Source organism: Phascolarctos cinereus, unplaced genomic scaffold (genome assembly GCF_003287225.1).
Source record: "Phascolarctos cinereus isolate Bilbo 61053 unplaced genomic scaffold, phaCin_HiC Scaffold_4;HRSCAF=312, whole genome shotgun sequence".
Taxonomy (NCBI): Eukaryota; Metazoa; Chordata; class Mammalia; order Diprotodontia; family Phascolarctidae; genus Phascolarctos; species Phascolarctos cinereus.
Window position 1 is genome coordinate 547,189,127 of NW_027555847.1, and position 20,416 is coordinate 547,209,542.

The 20,416-nt window shown below is 36.5% G+C and overlaps 1 protein-coding gene across 5 annotated transcripts in view; it reads right to left on the bottom strand.

The window, feature by feature from the left end:
- CARMIL1 (capping protein regulator and myosin 1 linker 1) overlaps positions 1-20,416 on the bottom strand; it is a 382,099-nt gene that overhangs the window by 170,800 nt on the left and 190,883 nt on the right. For all 5 annotated transcript variants that reach the window (XM_020986870.2, XM_020986868.2, XM_020986867.2 and 2 more), the window contains one exon: positions 19,233-19,354. In XM_020986870.2, coding sequence (XP_020842529.1) covers positions 19,233-19,354 — 122 coding nt within the window. The remainder of the gene's footprint in view (positions 1-19,232; positions 19,355-20,416) is intronic.

Sequence of the window (20,416 nt, forward strand, 5' to 3'; positions counted from 1 at the left end):
AAGACAAAGTTAAAGAACATAATAAGCCAAATTTCCTAAACAATTTTCATAAAAGTATGTTTTATGGAAATGTACCATACTTTCTGCAACAGATTCATGAAAAGTTTTCTATATCCTGAGCTTCCCTAAGCTGAATTCTATTTTTATGTCTGCTAACAAAACTAACAATTTTCAGAAATCTAGTAGGAAAATTAAATTGTAAAGTTAAGAGTTCTGTTTGTAAGATAATTAGCCCTAATTTACTTGTTTGGGTTGTTACTTGTAGAATGACTAAGATGAAGAAGTGAAATATTCTGACTAACTGAATCTTCTGGATAAAAGACTTGTGATAGGTATTAGAGAGGCATGAGGTAGCAAATTATGGGGAAAGGAATATAGACACAGGGAAGACCCCTGCTAGAGAAAGGTGGGCTTAGGATGAGGAAGCCTAAGCCTCTGACACTTGGCTATGTGGTCCTGGGCATGTCTTGTGACTGTTCTTTGTCTCAACTACCTCATCTATAAAATTAGGATAACAACACTTCATTATCCGACTCTCCAGGTTATTGTGTAAAAAGTTTTGCAGACCTTGCAGATATAAGGTTGCATTATCATTATACATGGATTATCAATTTTCAAAGAATTAGAATATCATACATTTTACCACTGTCATTTTTGTATTTATGCTTAGCAATATGTGTATGGAGAGGGGTAAGTACCTGAGGTCAGATATCTTCTCAGGCTTTGTGATTCCAGGCCCAGCACTCTATGAACCACCTAGTTGCACATTAACACATTGTTTGACTTAAAGTAGGCACTTAAAAATACCTATAAAATTTAAAAGTGCATTATTCTGACAGTACTCAAGTTTCTCACAGCACACTGGAGATAACATCATCAAAATCAATTATCTCTGTAGATTATTGCAAAATAATTGCAAAATAATCTTTAAAAATTCTAGTTATCTCTACCTTGCAGTTGTTTGGATTCCTAGATAATCCTGTAAGAAAAGAAGTGGGTGGCATTCATTGTTCCATAACAGACTTTGATAGACTTAGCACTTTTCAGCAACTCAACTAAGACAGCTCCAAAACACCCATGATGGAAAATGCTATCCACATCCAGAGAGAATTCTGGAGTCTGAATGCAGATGGAAGCATACTATTTGCTCTCCTTGTCTTTTGCTGTTTTGTTTTTTCTTTCAAGGGGTTCCTCCCATTAGTTCTAATTCTTCTTTACATCATGACTAATGTGAAAATATGTTTAACATGAATGTGTAAGTAGAGGCTTTGTCAGATTGCATGCCGTCTTGGAGAGGGCTCAGGAGAGGGAGGGGGAGAAAATTTAAAATTCAAAATCTTATGGAAGTGAATGTTGAAAACTAAAACTAAATAAATTATTGAAAAAAAAGGGTAGCACCAGGAATAATAATAATATAATAATAATAATAATAATAATAATAATAATAATAATAATAATAATAATAATAATAATAATGAAGTAGGGGTCATTGTAGACAGCATGATGGATTTGGAGTGAGGAATACCCAAATTCAAGACCTGTCTCAGACTCCTACTGAAAAGGTAACTTAACCTGAAGCAGGTTACTTAACATCTCTGAGCCTCAGTTTCCTTAACCATAAAATAAGGAGACTAGATCGCCTCCAAGTCTACTCCAATTCTAATGGCATAGCATTAGATTTCCTTAAGGCTGACCATACACATGGAATGTATTTAATGATTCACTTAGAAGGGAAATGGAAGAGGAAAGAAGAAACGAAGAAGTGAATAAGTATTTAGATAGCACCGACTAAGTAGCAGGCACTATGCTAAGTGCTTTTATTCCTCACAACAACCATACAAGGTAGATGCTATTATCATCTCCATTTTACACTTGAGGAAACTAAAGCTGACAGGTTAAGAGACTTCTAACAGATGTCTGAAGCTGAATTTGAACTCAGGTTCTTCCCGACTCCAGGTCCTGTGAACAAACTTATTTTACCCTTCAAAGGAAATCTCAAAAATGTTGTGCTAATTATAGAAAAAAAATATATCTTTCACAACTTTTTTTTAACATTTTCAAAGATAATAATGTTTAAACCTTATTGATTCCCTTTTAACTCCAGTCATTTCCAGATATACCCTCTCCTTTGTAACAAAGAAAAGCAGCTGAGCAAAACAGACAGACAAGATAACCAAATTCATCTAACAAAAGGAGGGAAGTGTGGCCCAAAATTGGTCAATGAATTTAAACTGTTTGACTATCTTTATACTTATTCTCGTTACTGTGAGCTCTTCTGCTTACTCTATTCAACATCACATCACACAAGTCTTCCTAAATTTCTCTTAATTCCAAATCTCATAATTCAAGCACATATTTGTCACCAGTTCACAAAGCAAAGGGACAGCCCAGTTTTAAGGTACAAATCATTGATTTACTTCTCAGTCTCATATTCATTCTACTGAGCATAATGCCTTCCTAAAAGTATTTAGATAGTTAATAATCCTTTATTGTCTCCATGGAAATTCTTGAGATTTACTGAGTCAGCCAAAATTTTCTAAAATCCACATATAAAAGGGAGCTAGGTGGCGCAGTGGATACAGCAGCAGCCTGGAATCATGAGGACCTGAGTTCAAATCCAGCTTCAGACATTTACTAGCTGTGTGACTCTGGGCAAATCACTTAACTCAGACTGCCTGAAAAAAAAATTTTAAATAGAAAATAAAATAAAAATCACATATAAGGACCTAGAATCCTACCATTGTAGGGATCCTTGGTTATGGAAACATGGATTTGAAAGGATATTTTCAACCTCAATAATGTGATAGAATGCAGCCATGTGGAATGTTAACCAAATCCAACTCCTGCTCTCCTACTAAACCAAAAGTCCTGCTCAGCACCATCCCTCTAGCATTTTCATGGAGTCACGGCCTTGTTCTGGGACACTAGGAATGACTGAAAGCAAGTGATTAAGTGAAGCCAGGGCACTAAAAAGGAATCATAATCTACCAAGGGGCAAGCCAGGGTATTTCTTTAGTTATAGTAAGTAAAACAAATGAGCTTTCTTTCCCTTCTACATGGGAGTTGTAACTAACATCTTTCTTTCTCTTTTACACTTCTTGCCTACATAAAAAACAAGGGTTGAAGGGTATACAAGAAAACTATTGATTGCACACTGTCTTAGGGAGGGAGGAGGAGAAGGGGGAGAAAACTTAAAACTCAAAATCTTATGGGAGTGAATGTTGAAAACTAAAAATAAATTCATTATTTAAAAAAAAAGAAAGCTACTGAAGAAAACTAAGAAAAAAAAAACAGTACCCTTTCAATTAGGGGACTTTGAATGACCTGGGTGCATAGCCGTCTGAGGTGGTAGAGAAAACAAATCCACTGTGTGATTATTCAGGTTCTTAAATCATATCATCACTATTTCCTAAATCGAAAATTCGACACAGCACTGCCATGAGTTTTTGCCGATTCCCTCCGAAAACCCAAACTCTGTAGTATATACCATAGACCAAAGAGGATCAAAAGGATGGGGACACGTCCGTCATATCAAATGGTCTTTCCTCTACATTGTTATAGTCACTGTGCACAGTATTCTTTTGATTTTGCTCATTTTATTCTTCATCAGTTTATAAACATCTTCCAATGTTTGTCTGTCTTCCTCATACACACTGTTTATTTATCATTTATTATTTTCTGTCTTTCTCATATACATTATTGTTTATTTATTACATTTAATGTTTATTAGACAATAATCCAATATGCTCCTACACTGTTTTTCAATCATTCCCTAATTGGTGGGTATCTACTTTGTTTCTAATTCTTTGGAATCTCAGAGTACTGCTATTAATATGTTGATATATATTAAACCTTTCTATGTCTTTGACATTCCTGGGCTATATTCTGAGATTGATGGGCCAAAGAGTATAGACAGTTTAATCAACATTCCATTCAAAATTCAAAATTAATACCCAGAACAATTGAACTAATTTACAACTAAGCAACAACATATTAGAGCATCTGTCTTCGTATAATTTTTCTACCACTGACTGTTCTCATTTTTTTTGTCATCATTACCAATCTGCATCATGTGAGATGAAACTTCAGAATGGTTTTAATTTGCATTTTTCCTACCAACTGATTTAGAATATATTCTCATATTGTTATTTATGGTTTGCAATTCTTCTTTTGAAAACTGTTGAAATCCCTTGACCACTTCTACATTGGGGAATGCCACCTGACCTCATAATGGCATTTTAAGACTCAGAAAAACCTACACTTAGTCCTATTCCCTTAACTTCTATTTCTATACGTATTACCTCTAACTTGTGTAAAGTAATATATAATACACTTCTTATGAAAAACGTAAAGCTAACTCCATCACACTGCACTGATTTTAACTACGAAAACTGCTTCAGTCTGTCAAATGTGCTGTCAAACATAAATGACTTGTTACAGTTTCTATGGTCAATTAAGTCAAGTATGTTGAAAGCATAAGCAAATATTCAGGCATAGTGCAAGAAAACTAGAGTGCAACCTAAAAAGCATGCTATGCACCACATTTAATTAAGAAGAACAAGCCCTAAAAAAGCAAGTATCTTAAACAGAATAACAACAAAAAAGAATAATTAGCAATTCCCCTGCTTCTGTTTACATTAGGAATAAGGTTTATGGTTAAAAAGAAGATAGGAGAAAAATAAATAAATGTGATTTTTAAAAAAGAAAAAAAAGATAGGAGTCCTAAAAAAGCAAGAAACCCCACAAAGTAGCAATGTAATTGTAAAATAGAATACTATATTCCTTTCATGTTAGGTGATATAGTGGAGAGAACCCTGGACCTGGAGTCAAGGACTCAGAGATTAAATCTGGCCTTAGGCATTTATCAACTGTGTTACCCTGGGCAAGTCACTTAGCTTGTTTGCCTCCATTTACTCACAGGTAAAATGGAGATAATAATAGGTATCTACTTCCCAGGGTTGTTGTGAGGATCAAATGAGACAATAATTTGGAAGCACCTAGCATGTAACCAGCATATAGTAAGCATTACATAAATTTCAGGTGTTATTATTGTTATCATCATCCTGATGATGATGATGTTCTGCTTAATTTAAGAGCAATGCAATTTAATAGACATAGTGAGACTGGATCTCCTAATGAGGGAAAAAAGCCAAGAAGCCTGTTTGTAAAGTAACAAAGAATAGAGATGGAAACAGAGATGGAAAGCAGAAATTAAAACATAATTGTAAGCGCTTAGAGTAGCCACTAAAACAAAAGACAGCCACATTTGTACACATCTAAATGAAAAAGGTTTTTATTACCCATGTGTGCTCTATGCATTTTTTACTCTTTGTCATCCTGTTGGTGAAGGATGACTCTTTTTTAAGTAGTATGTTGTTTAGTATTAAAAGTGACATTAAAAACAATCCTTAAAATACCCACTACCCTTTTTCCTGCTTATCATTTCCTTATCGATGAGGAAATTGATGACAATAATCCTGCCACCACTGACACTTCCATACAGCATTTTTAGATTCACAAAATGCTCTATATCCATGATCTCATTCGAATTCTGCAACAATCAGTTGCTATAGGTAAGTACTATTACATCCCTTTTACAGATGAAGAACCTGGGCTCGGGAGGCGGAGCCAAGATGGCGGAGTGAAAGCAGTAACTTGCTTAAGCTCTCCCCCAAACCCCTGCAAATACTCATAAAAAATGGCTCTTAACAAATTCTGAAGCCGCAGAACCCACAAAAAGACAGAGTGAAACAAATTTCCAGCCCAAGACAACCTGGATGATTGATCAGAAAGGTGTATCGCATAGGGCTGGGAGCGCAGCGCAGCCCGGCGTGGGCGTGCGAACCTGGAGCAGGCCTCAGAGGACTGAATCGCAGGCAGCTGTGGAGGTTTCCAGACTCCTCAACCCACCAATGCCAAAGACAACTTAGGTCAGTGGGAAAAGTCTGTTTCTGTCCCTGCTGAAGGAAGGCAGGGTTTCAGCTCCATTCCCCAAGAGCTTGGCACCGGGGGGCAGCTGCTTCCCTAACTTCTGGCCCACAGACTGAGGGGGAATCCAGTGGCTGATTAGAGAAGGATTGCAGGGATCTCTTTGCCAGTGCTGAGGCAGGAATCTCTTGCTTTGCCCGTGTTGGATCTGGGTCACAGTTCTGGGCAGCGTGCTGGGGTGAGGAGGAGCGCTGGCTGGTGGAGCTTGTAGTGGCTGTGGAGAGGAACCCCTCCTCACAGTTACAGGACAGAAAGGAGTACTTGTTCACAGGCCAGGAAAGGAGTAAACACCTCGCCCCTTATCATACCACCTTGGAAGAACTGAAAATTTACAGGTCCCTACAAGTATCTCTGAAAACAGCTACAAACCCCAAGCTTGGGACAGTACATTCTCCACATTGGAAGCAGATCTTACCTTAACAAAGAGTTTAAAACTCAAGTAATTGGCTGGGATCATGAGCAAGCAGTGCAAAAAGTCAGACTATATTATCTTACTTTGGTGAAAAGAAGATCAAAATACAACCAGAAGAAGACAACAAAGTCAAAGCTCCTACATCCAAAGCCTCCAAGAAAAATATGAATCAGTCCCAGGCCTTGGAAGAGCTCAAAAGGGATTTTGAGAAGCAAGTAAGGGAAGTAGAGGAAAAACTGGAAGAGAAATGAGAGTGATGCAAGAAAATCATGAAAAACAAGTCAACAGCTTGCTAAAGGAGACCCAAAAAAATACTGAAGAAAATAACACCTTAAAAAAGCCTAACCCAAATGGCAAAAGAGGTCCAAAAAGCCAATGAGGAGAAAATGCCCTAAAAAGAAAAATTGGCCAAATGGAAAAGGAAGTCCAAAAGATTACTGAAGAAAATACTTCCTTAAAAATTAGAATAGAGCAATTGGAAGATAGTGACTTTATGAGAAATCAAGACACTGTAAACAAATCCAAAAGAATGAAAAATTAGAAAACAATGTGAAATATCTCATTGGAAAAACAACTGACCTGGAAAATAGATCCAGGAGAGAGAATTTAAAAATTATTGGACTATCTGAAAGCCATGATCAAAAAAAGAGCCTAGACATCATCTTTCAAGAAATTATCAAGGAAAACTGCCCTGATATATAGAACCAGAGGGCAAAATAGAAATTGAAAGAATCCACAGATCTCCTCCTGAAAGAGATCCCCAAAGGAAAACTCCTAGGAATATTATAGCCAAATTCCAGAGTTCCCAGGTCAAGGAGAAAATATTACAAGCTGCCAGAAGGAAACAATTCAAGTACTGTGGAAACACAATCAGGATAACACAAGATTTAGCAGCTTCTACATTAAAGGACGCAGGGCATGGAATATAATATTCCGGAGGGCAAAGGAGATAGGATTACAACCAAGAATCACCTACCCAGCAAAACTGAGTATAATCCTTCAGGGGAAAAAAGGTCATTCAGTGAAATAGAGGACTTTCAAGCATTCTTGATGAAAAGACCAGAGCTGAATAGAAAATTTGACTTTCAAATACAGGACTCAAGTGGAACATGAAGAGGTAAACAGGAAAGAGAAATCATAAGAGACTTATTAAGATTGAACTGTTTACATTCCTGCATGGAAAGATGATATTTATAACTCATGAGACCTTTGTCAGTATTAGGGTAGTTGGAGGAAAAAATTATATGTATGTATATGTAGATAGATAGATAGAGGGCACAGGGTGAGTTGAAGATTAAGGGGTCATATCTGGAGAATAAAATTAAGGGATGAGAGAGGATTATACTCGAGAAGAAGAAAGGGAGAGGTAGAATGGGGTAAATTATCTCACAAAAAAAAACAAAAAGAAAAGTCTCTTACAGTGGAGGGGAAAGGGGAAGGTGAGAGGGAATGAGTGAATCTTATTCTCATAGGATTTGGCTTAAGGAGGGAATAACATACACATTCAATTGGGTATGGAAATCTGTCTTACCCTACAGGAAAATAGGGGGAGAAGGGGACAAGAGAGCAGGGGGATGATAGAGAGGAGGGCAGATTGGGAAAGGGGGTAATCAGAAGTAAATACTTCTGAGGAGGGACAGGGTCAAAAGAAAGAATAGAATAAATGGGAGGGCAGGATAGGATTAAGGGAAATAGAGTTAGTTTTTCACAACATGTCTACTATGGAAGTGTTTTGCATAACTGCACATGTACAACCTATATTGAGTTGCTTGCCTTTTCAATGAGGGTGGGTGGGGAGGGAGGAAGAGAGAAAATTTGAAACCTAAAGTTTTAAAAACATATGTTTTAAAAAAAATGTTTTCACATGCTACTGGGAAATAAGAAATATAGGAAATGGGGTACAGAAGTCTATCCTGCCCTACAGGAAAATAGAAGGGGAAGGGGATAAAAGAAGGGGAGAGAGATAGAAGAGAGGACAGACTAGGGGAAGGGATATTCAGAATGCATGCCATCTTGGGGGGGGGAGGGGGTGAAAATTTGGAATTCAAAAACTTGTGGAAGTGAATGTTGAAAACTAAAAATAAAAATTTATATTAAAAAAAAAAAAGAAAAAAAAGAACCTGGGCTCAAAGGTTAAATGACATAGTCACACTGCTACTAAATAAATATCAGGGGGAGGACTTAAATCCAAGTCTTACTGACACCGTGCCAGGTGTTCATGCCATTTTGCTGCTCTCCTGTAAACATCAACACCCTGAAGGTGTGGTTGATGGGTGACAGAACCCGTTTTCATTTCATTTGGAAGGAAGGGGCTCAGCACAGATATTTCTACATTTCTGACCACTATACAACTTTGGGACTTCCCTGCCTTCTCCACCATGCTCCAAGAAAGCTCATCATTTGGAAAACTACATCATCCTGCAAGATCCCATCAGCCTTGTTACTCATTTCCTATTATTATCCTCTGCCCCTCTGATCACAGAACAAAGCTATGGACCCCCAAACCTCTATTTAAAAAGGGAACTCAGTACAAACATCTGATTTCCCACCTGGGACATCTTTGACTTCCCCACCATGGCTCAGGTACCTCCCCATCGCTCCCCGCCTTTTCAGCTTCCTTTTGTTTTTGGTTTTTTGTTTTGGTTAGGCAAAGGGGTTAAGTGACTTGCCTAGTATCACATAGCTAGTAAGTGTTATGTATCTGAGGCCGGATTTGAACTTAGGTCCTTATGAATCCAGGACTGGTGCTCTACCCACTGTGCCACTAGCTGTCCCCTTCACCTTCCTTTTGTGTATTTTCTTTCTCCTTTAGATTATGACCTCCTTGAGGGGAAGGTCTATCTTTCTATTTTTGTACTTGTATTCTCAGACAGGCACAGTGCCTGGCACACAGTAGCTGCTTTAAAATGTTTCTTGACTATTGAAGACTAATGTCTTTTCCTTCCTGATTTCCACTCTAGGAAGATTAATTTATAGGAAGGGGCTTACAGATTTTTGGTCAATGTGGTGACAAAAAAGGGAGGCTAGGTAGCACAGAGTGCCAGGCTTGCAGTCAGGAAGACTCATCTTTCTAAATTCATATCTGGACTTAGACAGTAGATTATGACCCAAGGGAAGTCACTTAAACCTGTTTGCCTCAATTTCTTCATCTGTAAAATAAACTGGAGAAGGAAACAGAAAACCACCTCAGTATCTTTCCCAAGAAAACCCCAAATGGGATTACAAAGACTCAGATGAAACTGAAAATGACTGAACAACAAAGTAAAAAAAGATCTTCTGTGTTGGCTTCAAGATATATCTATTTTTTTATTATGGTAAGTCAAAACAACTTAATTGTAGTCTTTGGAGACTTAATCTTATTTATATAGAGCCAGACTCAAAAACTGAGAGATTATCCTGTTTATGGTGTTTCTGTTTTTCTGTCTTCCTCTTAATAGAGGGTACAGTGGAAACATTCAAATCCCATCCCTACCACTTATTACTCTATGTGGGTAAGTCACTTGAGATCTAGGGGCCTTATTTTTTCTCATCTTTAAGACAAAGAGTTTCAAAGATTCTGCTGCTGGACACATACCCCAAGGAAACCAAAGACAGAATGAAAAGTTTCATATAGGTCAAACTATCCACTTTTAAGGATTAGCAGAAAAAGTAGAAACAAAGGAAGTATACATAGATTGTGGAGGGACTAAACAAATGATAAGATATATTAACTTAATGGAAAATTATTGCATTGTAAGTAATGATGAATATAAAGAATTCTGAGAAACACAGAAAGATCTATGAATTGTTTTAGAGTAGAGGAAGCTAAGAAAGGAAGAAAAATATATGAAAACAATAATGTAGATGAAAAGAATGCTAACATCAGAAACGCCAGCTGTAAAAACTGTTTCCCAGTTTTCTGCTTTCCTTCTACTCTTGGTTGCATTGGTTTTGTTTCTGCAAAATATATTTAATTTAATGTAATCAAAATTATCCATTTTGTTTTAAATTGAAAATTTAATATAAATTTAATATAATATATAATATTACATATTATATAATAAATATAATCATAAATTTAAAACAAAATAAAGCATTTCATAAAGTTCTCTGTCTTTTGTTTGGTCATAAATTCTTCCTTTCTCCATAGAGCTGACAGGTAAATTATTCCTTGCTCTCCTGATTTGCTTATTGTATCATCCCTTATATCTAAATCGTGTGCCCATTTTTTACTTTATCGTGGCATAGGGTTTGGGTTATTGGACTATAGCTAGTTTTTGCTATACTATTTTCCAGTTTTCCCAGAAGTTTTTGTCAAATACTGAGTTCTTATCCCAGAAGTTGGAATCTTTGGGTTTCTCAAACAATAGATTACTACAATCATTTGCTACTACGTCTTGTGTACCTAACCTATTCCACCGATGCATCACATTTTTTAGCCAGTACCAAATTGCCACTTTCTAATAAATATAGTTTGAGATCTGTTATGGCTAGGCCACCTTCCTTTGCCATTTTTTTCCCATTAATTCCCTTGATATTCTTACCCTTTTATTCTTCCAAATGAATTTTTGTCATTTTTTTCTAGCTCTGTAAAATAATTTTGGTAATTTGATTGGTATGGCACTGAAAAAGTAAATTAATTTAGGTAAAATTTTCATTTTTATTATATTAGCTTGGTCCACCCATGAGCAATTGATATTTTTCCAGTTGTTTATATTTGACTTAATTTGTGTGAAAAGTGTTTTTTAATTGTGTTCATACAGTTCCTGGGTTTGTTTTGGCAGGTAGACTCCCAAATATTTTATATTATCTACAATTATTTTAAATGGAATTTTTCTTTCTATATCTTCTTTCTTAGCTTTGCTGATAATATATAGAATGCTGATGATTTATGTGGGTTTATTTTATATCCTGCAACTTCATTAAAGCTGTGAATTGTGTGAAGTAGTTTTTTAGCTGGTTCTCTAGTATTCCATAAGTATACAATCATATCATCTACAAAGAGTGATAGTTTTGTTTCCTCATTGCCTATTCTAATTCCTTCCATTTCTTTTTCTTCTCTTATTGCTAATGCTAACACTACAACCAAGGTTTCTGATAAAGACATCATTTATAAAATATATAAAGAATTGAGTCAAATTTATAAGAATACAAGTTATTCCCCAACTGATAAATGGTCAAAGGGTATGAGTAGGCAGTTTTCAGAGGAAGAAATTAAAGCTATCTATAATCATATGAAAAAATGCTCTAAATCACTATTGATTAGAGAAATGCAAATTGAAATAACTCTGAGGTACCACCTCACACCTGTCAGATTGGTTAAGATGACAGAAAAGAAAAATGATAAATGTTAGAGAAGTTGTGGGATAATTGGAACACAAATGCATTATTGGTGGAGTTGTGAACTGCTTCAATCATTCTGGAGAGCAATCTGGAACTAAGCCCAAAGGGTTATAAAATTGTGCATACCCTTTGATCTAGCAATACCACTACTAAGTCTGTATCATAAAAAAGGGAAAAGGACTGACATGTACAAAAATCTTGACAGTAGCTCTTTTTGTGGTGGTAAAGAATTGAAAATTGAATGGATATCCATCAATTGGGGAATGGCTGAACAAGTTCTGGTATATAAATGTAATGGAATACTATTTTTCTATAAGAAATGACAAGCAGGCAGATTTCAGAAAAACCTAGAAAGATTTACATGAACTGATGCTGAGTAAAGTGAACAGAACCAGCAGGACAATGTACACAGCAACAGCAACATTGTGTGATGAACAGCTATGATAGACTTATCTCTTCACAGCAATACAATGATCCAAGACAATTCCAAAAGACTCATGATAGAACATGCTGTCCACAACCAGAGAAAGAATTATGGAGTCTGAATGCAGATCAAAGCTTACTATTTTCTCTCTCTTTTTTTTGTTTTTGTTTTTTCTGTGTCCTGGTTTTCCCCTTTTGTTCTGATTCTTCTTTCACAAATTGACTAATATGGGATATGTGTTTAACATGATTGTACATAAATAGCTATGTCAAAATGCTTGCTGTCTTGAGGAGAGAGGAAGAGAGAAAAATTTGGAGCTCAAAATTTACAAAAATGAATGTTGAAAACTATGTTTGCATGTAATTAGAAAAAAAATAAACTACTATCAAGGGAAAAAAAGAGCACTAATAGCATTTATGTAATATTTTAGGTTTGCAAAGTACTTTAAGGTTTGAAAAGCACTTTACAGATATTATCTCATTTTACCCTCAAAACCACCCTGGGCAGTAGGGGCTATTATTAACTCAGTTTTACAGATGAAGAAACTGAGTTGGGTAAATATTAAGTAAATTGCCCCAGGGTCACATATCTCATTAAGTGTCTGAGACTGACTTTGAACTTGGGCATTCCTGCCTATACAACTGGTACTCTCTATTTGCTGTGCTCCTGGCTGACTCTAATAAAGCAAACCCTACTGCTTTGTAATTATAATGATCAACCTTGGACATAGAGAAAAGTTGAGGATATGCACTACCTGCCTTTCCCTGAGCTATGCACGTAGAGTGTCATAAAAAAAAAAATATATATATATATATATACATACACACATATATATATATCCTCTCAGGTATGATCACTATATCAGATGGTTTGCCTGTTTGCTGTTGATGTTGGTAATACGGTTTTAAAAGAGAAAGCTAGTTGTATAGAAATAACTCCTATGTCAATATAGCTTTTAAAACAAAAAATGAAATAAAGAGCGAGCAGGATTAAAATGTGCTCTAGATACTACCTTTTAATGTCTGTGGTTATGTCAGTGTTCATTAGTGTGTACCAAAGGCTACACACTGGAAAAAGTGCTAGATTTGGAGACAGAAAACTGTCCTGAATACCCTTATGCAACTCACAACTTCTCTGGGCCTCAGATTTTCCAAATATAAAATGTCAGGATTAAACTATAAGACCTTGACAGTCTCTTCTAAGAATAAAGCTATGCAAGAGAACAAAATGTGCACAGAGCACATTTTTCACCACGCTTCCATCTGAACATCACCTGGCAAGATAAGGTCTGGGACACTGAAGTCCTTTCTCAAACTAAACTGTCAAGCATTCAAACTCTATTGTAAACAGGATAACTCTGATGCTGTGGCCACATTATTCAAATGCCAAATGGAAATTTTCCAGAAAGACTATTTTACAGAGAGCTCACACTCACAGAGAGATCAGAAGACACTCTCAAGGTCTCTCTGAAGGTCTTTAGGATTATTTGTAAGACTTGGGAAACATTGGCACAGGACCAACCCACATGACATGCCCCCATCAAAGAAGGTGCTGTGCTCGATGAGCAAAGCAGAATTGCAGTAGCTCAAAATAAACATGAGATGAACAAATTTAGACACATCTCTACTTCAAATATGGACGATTTGTGCCCCACTTGTGGTAGAACCTTCAGATTGGTCTGATCAGCCACAATCAGACACACTGTACCCTGACTCCAACATAAGGATGCCATTTTGGTCCTCTTTCAGAACAAAGGACAGGGGCAGCTATGTAGCAGCAGTGGATAGACTGCTGGCCCTGGGGTCAGGAGGACCTGCATTCAAATCTGGCCTCAGATCCTTCACACTTACTAGCTGTGTGACCCTAGGCAAGTCACTTAATCCCATTGCCTAAGGGAAAAAAAAACAAAGGACAACAACCAGGGTATGTTATAAGCTTGAACTTCAGGGCCACTTGACTCCCAAGTGGATTCTTTTTTCCATCACACTCTGCTGCTTTTCTTATTTTAGACAGGTGACAGAGGGCCATGTTTCCATAACACTATGACCATTCCAAAGGTGAAAACTGTAGCCAATCACTGTTTGTATTAAATAAACTGAATGAATAGTTAGACTAATTTTGTTGCCCTGCTGAGTATGGTCTTTAACATTCCTTCAGCTGAAGAGGCATTACAGACAAACTTCCAACCTTGCAAGACTAGGGAATTTATTCTGCTTTTATTTTTTAATTGGAAATTTCTCTATAAAGGGGAATATTTAAACCCCCCCAAAAAAAATTAAGGCACTGTGGCATACTGTATATCTACAAACTACTGAATCTGCATTAATAAAGTGAGTTTCCATGCTGGGTGTTCCCTATACAGGGGAGATCACAGGTCCAAACAAACAAAAATTATAACAACAATAAATGGGTGTTGCTTTTAAAAGTAATAATAGAAATAATGACAAAGATAGGACTAGGGACTGGAACTATTGAATAAGGGACTTCCAGGTTAAACAAATTACTTCCATAAAAGTAGGTCAGCATGTTACAGTCATAGAAGAAAACTAGGTGACATCGTGAATAGAGGGCAAGACTTGCAGACAGAAAGAAAAGAGTTTGAATCCTGCCTCAGACACTTACCAGCCATGTGAACCTGGGCAAATCATTTAACCTCTGTATACCTCAGTTTCCTCATCTGTAAAATTGGGACAATAAAAACACCTATTTTTAGGGATGTTGTGAAATCAAGAGTTAATATATGTAAAGTACTTTGCAAACATTAAAAGTGCTAGTTATAGTTGTTTTTGTTTTTAATAGAAAGTTGCTCAGAATATTTAATTGGCTTGCTTTCAGGTTGAACCTAGGTCCTTCTGATTTCAAGGCCACTTCTCTATCCATTATAACAGGATGCCTTTTAATGGTAGTGGTACACTAGTATGGGGGGGGTAGTAATAGTAATTGACATTTATAATGCTTTAAGATTTTTTAAAATTGATTTATTTTATTCTAAACTTTAATAAAACAAGCATTTCCAGAATACAGAATAGATTAAAAAAAGAAAACTACACACAAAACTGCAAATCTATCATATAAAACATGCAATTCCTTTTAAATTATAACTTTCGTCTTTTCCTCTTCTTCCCCCCCCCGATGGATACCATTAGACACAAATATGTATATATGTAAAACCATTCCATATGTACTTCAATTTATTAGTTCTTTCTCTGGATGCAGACAGCACCTTTCTTCATGTGTCCCTTGTAGTTAATTTGGGTATTTTTAATAATCAAAGTAATTTAGTTGCTCAAAGTCGCTCTTAAAACAATGTTTCTGTTACTGTATACAATGTCTTTTTGATTCTGCTCATTTCACTCATTATTTCATGCAAGTTTATCCATGTTTTTCTAAGATCACTGAGCTCCATCAATTGTCATAGCACAGTAACACTCTATCATGATCATATACCACATTCAAGCCTTACGGTTTGAAAAAAAAAAAGTTCTAGTATTTCATTTGTACCTCATGACAACACTATGACTAGTTATTGGAAGTTTTTCTTTTTGGTTTAGACCTTAGACATTGATACAGGGAATTCCCTGTTAAAGAAACTCCCTCCACTACTGCATATTGGCAACACAACTCAGGCTCAGAGTTTCCTAGATCATTGAGAGGATCAGGAACTTGGCCACAGTCATAAAGCTATTACATGCCAGAGATCTTCCTGACACCAAAGCTGGCTTTCTAGCTCCTATACCACGCTGCTTCTCATCACAGGTATTATTTACTCTATCACACAATGAAGAAACTTTCTCCCAAAGAGGTGACTTGCCCCTAGGTCACACAGGAGTAAATAGCAGAATTAGAATTTGAACCTGGGTCCTCTGACTTCAAATCAATTATCCCTAGAATCCATGAGCTACAGAATGCAGTGCTTGCTGTAGGGGATAGGCTTATCAGTGAGATCACTGTTCCATTTCAATACCCAAATATAACTTTTGATTTTTAAAATAAACATCTTAATTAGAATTAAGAATAATAGGATTTATGTAGCTGCCAAAATTAGTGATTCACCTCACAACATCATGTACATGTGGGACAATACTTTTTGTAGACGATTATTTCTCTTCCAGGAAGGCACGATGATAGTGGGGCTGGAAGGAAGATCTACAGAGAAGCCAATTTCTTCATATCTAAAATGAGGGAATCGGACTAAATTCTTATCTCTAGGGACTCTTTTAGCTTTAAAGCCTATTCTCATATATTTAGGAATATAAACATTACAACTCAACACAATATTTGCATTTCATGTGACTGGGAGGGGTGCCCATACACATGCATACCACATACTTAATAGTTTGCTTTGGTCATTTCTATAGCATTCATCCTGATAAAATGTGAATCTATGATTTTTTTTCCACAATGCTTTCCTAACCCAAGCCTTCTCTTTTTCCCTACTCAAACTTGACCTACCCCTCTCAAGTACTAGACCACTCAAGAAGTCTTTTTTGTCTGTTTCAGCCTTCATTTAATCTTCTGCTCTCCCATTTAACTGGCTACTGCAATCAGAGGGTACCACATAGTTTAGCCTTAATTATATCCTATTTTCTCTTATTTAATGCATTAATTTTGTCTTCTCAATTCAAATGTACAATAGGAATCAAGAGACAAAATAAGGTAAAGCAGTTAATAGAGTGCAAGACATCAAGGCAGAAAAACTGAGTTCAAATCTTATGGCAGATACTTGTTAGCTATGGGACTCTTCTGTAAATCACTTCATCCCTCTCAGGCTCATTTCCCTCATCTGTAAAATGAGGATAATAATAGCAACTATCACAGACAGTTGCTAGGAGGAACAAATGAAATTAGATTTTTAAAGCATTTTGCAAACCCTAAAGCACTATAAATGCTACTTCTTATTACTATTATTGTTGTTGTTCTATCTGCTTCATACTGCCTAGCATAGTCCCAGACACAAAGGAGGAACCCAGCAAACACTAGTTGACTGACTGCTGAAAAGCAAGGATTTTGCTTGTGAGTTAAATGAAAGGAACAAATAAAAATACCATCTGAATCCAAATTTCTCTTCTTAAAACAAAATCAAGTATGAAAAACTAATGTAATAAATCCTTAAAAAAAATCACAGCTAAAATTTTAATTGTTTTCCCTTCATCATAAAAAGCTTTTCAGATGGTGCTATGAGGAATGTGATAAATCTGTTTAGAGTTAAGGGTGCTGCAAGGACATTCCAAATAAAGCTGTGATTAACATTGGTGAGAGACACTTGCTAATTTATCATACATTTTAAAAAGGAATATGCTATAAGGAGGTGTATTTAAAGCCCAGAAATGTGCAAAGTTATATTACTAATGTGATTAGAGAAAACCCATTTCCCAATATTCCCTCATTCACGAGGGCAGATTAACATCATTAACATTAGTTCCAAAGCCATTATAAATCCCCCTCACCTTGCCATCTACTCCCACTCATCTACTCCCACAGAAATGTGCCTACTTAGAAGCCAGGGACTGCCCAGTTTTACATCACTCAGAGGAAGGCCCCCAACTCTCTCCCCATATTGCACCGAAAAGACAGTTCATAGCTTTCATAGGGGAGGGAAAGGAAATCCCTTCATCTTCAGGAAACCAGAAATTTCAGAAAGCACCATAGAAGTGTATCTTCAGAAGGGAAATGAGAGATAGGAGAGAATAACTATGAAACCAACAGCTCCTGCCTTCCCTTCTTGTCCTTTTAAAAGGGCTGTGGTGATGTGAGACAAAGAGGGACTAAGATGGCATTTAATCCTTAATTAAATGTATCCAAAAGTCAAGTGATTAGAGGGTTATTCATAGATCCCTTTCACCCCCAACACGGTTCTCCAAAATGCCAAACATGGAGGCTATTCATGGAAGAAGTCCAGAAACTAAGTTGCAGTAATTCAAAGAATGAATGAAAAAAATATATATTAAGCAGGAGGGTTACAAACAGAAAAGTGAGACAGTTTTCTCAAGGAACTCATACTCTAACCAGAGGCTTAAATTCAACTGTAAGGTCATGTGTGTCCACATCTGTCTGTACATTTTTCTATAAGATGCAGAAGCAGAAAGACATAGGAAAAGGGAGGGAGGGAGGGAGGGAGGGAAGGAAAGAAAAGATGGAGAGCAGGAGAGAGAAAGAGAGGGAGAAGGTGCAGGAGGGGTGTGTGTGTGTGTGTGTGTAGTCAATAGCTCTCATCTGGTTCCCTCATCATACTCTGATGCACAACCAATCCTCAGTGACTCAGGATCCTGCGGAGACGATGGTACTTTATGTATGTTCTTCCCTGAACAACCCAGAACAAGCTGGACATTGTTACAATAGAATGTAGGAGTAGGGATGGGAAATAAGATTATTCCAGGATATGTTTTTAGCACAAGCCACGGCATTTACTTTCTTTCCCCAGTCCATATAATTTTAGTATTAATGGTAACACAAAATAATAAATTCTGCCACCCAGAAGTAAGCTCTATTAAAAATGTACACAAAGAAATATGGGGCATATAAGCAGAGAGAATTTGTGTAGTAGTTTTGGAAAAATCAGAGAAATGGAAGGCAAGAGTCTGGTTTTCCTAGTTTGCTTTCAAGTTTTCTCTTCTGAAAAAAAAATATGTGTGTGTGTGTGTGTGTATGTGTATATATATAGAAAAAAAAATATGTGTGTGTGTGTTATGTGTACATATATATATATTATATATATATATATATAATATATATATATATATATATATATATATATATATATAAAACATCTTATACTAGAAGAATTATTGCAGATAGTTCCCCTACACATTGGATTCTATTCCTGGAACACCATTAATACACATGAAGGGAAATTCTTGTAAGGGAAAGAGGTGACATATTAAAAAGGCTTCAATATTTATGTTTTGACCATTAAGTCAAAGTAATAAGAAACCATGTTCCTTCCTCCACCTTACTTAGATCCTTTCTGAAGCTTCAGGACTACAGGAAAATAGTTTCTGGTTGGAAGAGAGAAAAAAGAAATTTCCTCTCTTTAACTTTGATAAAGAATCACGTCCATGATTGGTGTCATCCCAATAGGGTACTTACGCTGGTGAAAGACCAGGGAATATCTTTCGAAGACAGGTGCCAATGTGTGCCAGCACGTCATTCACATCTTCTGATGATGCCATCTTCATGGAAAGGCTGCATTTTTCAGTTTCGACAATCAACTGCATGAAACAAAAATCTGGAAATTACACTTGAAATCCTATTTTAAAGGTGAACGAAATGCTTCCATGGTTTTATTTTTTTTATCTTAACAAATAAAAACAGGGGCAGGTAGGTGTTTCAGTGGATAGAACATCAGCTGTGGAGTCAGAAGGACCTGAGTTCAAATCCGACCTCAGACCCTTGATATTTACTAGCTGTGTGATCCTAGGCAAGTCACTTAACCCCCAACTGCCTTGCCCAAAAGAAAAAAAAAGACTGTTTAACAAATAAAAACTTCATTCACAATGACCACCCAGATTCATATGCTTAGGTCAATTCAAAACTAGTAGATTGACAGAGACCATGGAAACACTTTAGCTTAAAAAAGCCAAGGTCGCCACTGCATTCTGGGTCATTACCAGTCATCCTAACCTGTCTTGCTGCTGGAGAGTGAAGCCAATGACTTTGCACAGCTCTGTCTCACTTAGATCCAGTTCACTTGCAAGTTAAGACATCACTCCTGATGTCATCGGTTCTCTTTGAGAATGAAGGACAAACAGCACCAATGGAAGAAAAAATACCTTGAAACCACTGGGTACTCAACGTAGCTCAGTGAAATATACACACTAGCCTGAGAGACAGGAGAACTAAAATTTTAATCCCTCTGTTTTACCGTGCCAGTATTTATGTGCCTATGAGCAACTCACAACTTCTGGTTCTCATAGTAGGTTGCACTAGATGATGATTCTGTGGACAATGTAAGTATCTATACACAGACTGAAGGGGGGGGAAATGTAATACAATAAACATTCATCAAATGCCTACTAAGTGCCAGGCACTGTGTTAAGCAATCCACTGAGGTACTGTGCTAAGGGATAAATGAATCTGGATTAGAAAAAATTACATCTTTATTTTCACTAACCTATAACTGAAATTTAGCTGCTTCTTCAATTCATTGAAAACATTTTTCTGAGGAGAGGCTTTATCAGAATACCAAAGGGATTCATGATACAAAGAAAAGTTAAGAACTCTTATATTAGCTGATCTGCAAGTTCAGTTGAACTGGGATTGAGACACTATGC